Below are 3357 nucleotides of genomic sequence, written 5' to 3'. Positions count from 1 at the left end.
CGTAAAAATATGCTGTTCTCAGCCGTATTTCAGTAAAATACAGGCAACCGTAATTTTAACCTTACTTTGTTATTACTTTTTACGGGTTGATTACCGTAGTATCACTCTTTTGCGTCAATATACCTGTTTGCAAAACAGCAAATGCCTGGCAACATTTATTCTAGGATTTAATTTTTTTTTTTTGGGGGGGGAGGGGGGGGGGGGCAAATTTTTAACATTGCATGTATTATCCTCATTCTTCTAGAAAACGCGAGGAATGAACATGAACGAGGACTAGTCAGGTCAAAGGTCATTCAAGGGGACAGCGAAGGTCAAAAAAACTTCATCATCTCAATTTATATGTTAATGAAACTAATATTCTTTGGTCATCAGCGAATACATTATTTAACGGCAAACATCTTTTTTTGGTGTTTATTTGCAGACAGACGATCACTGACAAGTACAGATTGGTAGGCATTAGTTTATTTTATTTCCTTCTTCAATGGGATAGAGAAGGTAATCACGGCCATAAGATGGAAGGTAACAGTGTATTTACACAAACAAGTTTTCATGAGAGTTAACATTAACAGGCGGTTCACTTGAGTCGGATTATCAAATGAAAATCTTTAATTTTCTTTTTTTTTTTAATCTAGATCGGGATAAATTTCATTCTTTTAAAATATGGATAAGTTTAATTATTTTGAAACAGGGATAAATTGCATTCTTTTTGAAATATGGATAAATTTATTTATTTTAAAATAGGGATAAATTTCATTCTTTTTTAAATATGGATAAGTTTAATTATTTTGAAATAGAGATAAAATTCCTTCTTTTAAAATGAGGATAAAATTCTTCTTTGAAATGAGGATAAATTTCGTTCTTTGAAATAGAGATAAATTTAATTCTTTTAAGATATGGATAAACTTCATTCTTTAAAATATGGATAAATTTAATCATTTTAAAATAGGAATAAATTCAATTCTTTTAAAATCAAAGTAATCCTTTTGTTTCTTTATTTCGAAGGAGAATCCACAAAACAATATTTCCATAATATTTCGACTTTCTTATTTCTTCAATTTAGATTTACTCATCGTCAGAAAATTGACTTTCTTATTCTTTTCAGATTAGTTTTACTTAACAGAAGAAAAGTCTTTATATTTCCATAGAAAAACGACGAATTCTTCCACTGAAATGAACCTCCTGTCGGCAAAACATTAAAATGAAGGAAATTTCTTTCGAGCATCAAAGACATAAAACAAAAGTCGCAAATCAATTATTGTATTATTATCAGTAACTTTATTTAATAATCTTTTTATTTTTATTTTGGTAATGCATATACTTTTTTCTTTGTTTTTTTTCCTTTATTCATAATTTTCCTCACTCGTAGATGTAAGAACTTTCAAGGGAAAATGACAAATCCATTCGTCAGTGTGATGATATCAAATGAGCTTCTTAATCTTCGCGTGATGATGTCAAATGAGTTCCTTATCTTTGGAATATGAAGAAAAATATATGGATAGCTACAAAAGTATGTATACATATACATGCAGTTATAGATGTACATGTATATATGCATACCAAAATGGGGGATAATTTGCAAAGGGGACATTATCAGGACATTAGAGACCATTTTTATGTGGCATTTTGAGCCATATGTGGACATCAGAAGTAATAGGACATTTCAAGAATTGAGTTAAGTTACTGATAACAAAAATTGCGAAAAAATAATAAATGGAATCAATAAATATAAAAATAATTTAACAGTACACAATTAAATATATTCACCATCACCAAGAACATGAAAATACGGAAAATAATTTATCTAATATTTATTCAATAATTTATTTTTGTTCTCCGATCAACACGTCTGCTGGAACTTGGTTCTAAGCCCCTCGTTCTTCTTCCTCCTCCTCCTCCTCCTCCCTCTCCTCCTCCTCCTCCTTTCTTCTAATATTCTTCTATTCTTCTTTCATTCGCTTTGATCGTGATGGTGTTACTGAGATCGGCCGAATCGCAGGAAGACGTGGTCGAGGTCTTGTCGTTTGACTTCTGGTTCGTTGATTGGCATACTGTTCTTGATGGCTGTGGGGAGAGAGAGAGGGAGAAACATTAGTTTAATAGGAATGTTTTATATGAGAAAGAGAGAGAGAGAGAGAGAGAGAGAGAGAGAGAGAGAGAGAGAGAGAGAGAGAGAGAGAGAATTGGTTAAATAGAATTGTTTTAGATAAAACAATGTTTTTTATATTTCTAGGAGAGAGAGAGAGAGAGAGGAGAGAGAGAGAGAGAGAGAGAGAGAGAGAGAGAGAGAGATTTGAATTGATTGCGATATAACAATAGTTCTCTATATTTTTAGAAAATGAGAGAGAGAGAGAGAGAGAGAGAGAGAGAGAGAGAGAGAGAGAGAGAGATTTGAATTGTTTTCGATATAACAATAGTTCTTTATATTTTTAGAAAATGAGAGAGAGAGAGAGAGAGAGAGAGAGAGAGAGAGAGAGAGAGAGAGAGAGAGAGAGAGAGATTTGAATTGTTTTCGATATAATAATAGTTCTTTATATTTTTAGAAAATGAGAGAGAGAGAGAGAGAGAGAGAGAGAGAGAGAGAGAGAGAGAGAGAGAGAGAGATTTGAATTGTTTTCGATATAACAATAATTCTTTATATTTTTAGAAAATGAGAGAGAGAGAGAGAGAGAGAGAGAGAGAGAGGAGAGGAGAGAGAGAGAGAGAGAGAGAGAGAGAGAGAGAGAGAGAAAGTAAATAAATAACGAAATATCTTACTTAAATACACAACACCATGATATAAAATATATTCTCATTAGTTTGACATTGAGTAAAAGTTTGCAATTCCTACTTCACACTAAATAGTCCTCAGCCATGTAGGCCTGGGTCTTCCAACTCTTCTGGTGACTTGCTCACATACTTATATTCTCAAGGCCATTGTGTGTTGGGATATTCTGAATCTTTCGAGTATGGTTTGTGGATGTTTATGAAATAAACACACACACATATATATATATATGTATGTATATGTATATATATATATATATATACATATATGTGTGTGTGCGTGTGTGTGTAAATAAGTATCTCCTCTATATAATAAAGAGCAAGTGTCTAGCTATATATATATATATACTATATATATATATATATATATATATATATATATATATATATAAAATATATATATATAAATATATATATATATATATATATATATATATATATATATATATATATATATATATATATATATATATATATATTTCTTTTCGGTACCGCTCAGCTCTCCCCGACCCTCGGGTAGGGGAAGATGAGTAGTCATACCATGGTGAGAGGGTGTGCGTACTTATTTATCTATATATTTAGCCGTCAATTTTG

The 3357-nt window shown here is 31.3% G+C and overlaps 1 protein-coding gene across 1 annotated transcript in view; it reads right to left on the bottom strand.

Moving 5' to 3' along the window:
• Positions 1 to 331: 331 nt before the first annotated feature.
• Positions 332 to 3357, bottom strand: part of Ms (Myosuppressin) — a 23389-nt gene continuing 20363 nt past the window's right edge. Inside the window, exon 2 of the mRNA XM_068350414.1 lies at positions 332 to 2061. Coding sequence (XP_068206515.1) covers positions 1973 to 2061 — 89 coding nt within the window. The 3' untranslated portion in view covers positions 332 to 1972. The remainder of the gene's footprint in view (positions 2062 to 3357) is intronic.

This window comes from Palaemon carinicauda, chromosome 26 (genome assembly GCF_036898095.1).
Source record: "Palaemon carinicauda isolate YSFRI2023 chromosome 26, ASM3689809v2, whole genome shotgun sequence".
Taxonomy (NCBI): domain Eukaryota; kingdom Metazoa; phylum Arthropoda; class Malacostraca; order Decapoda; family Palaemonidae; genus Palaemon; species Palaemon carinicauda.
The sequence above is the reverse complement of the archived record's forward strand: the minus strand, read 5'-3'. Positions and strand labels throughout refer to the sequence as shown.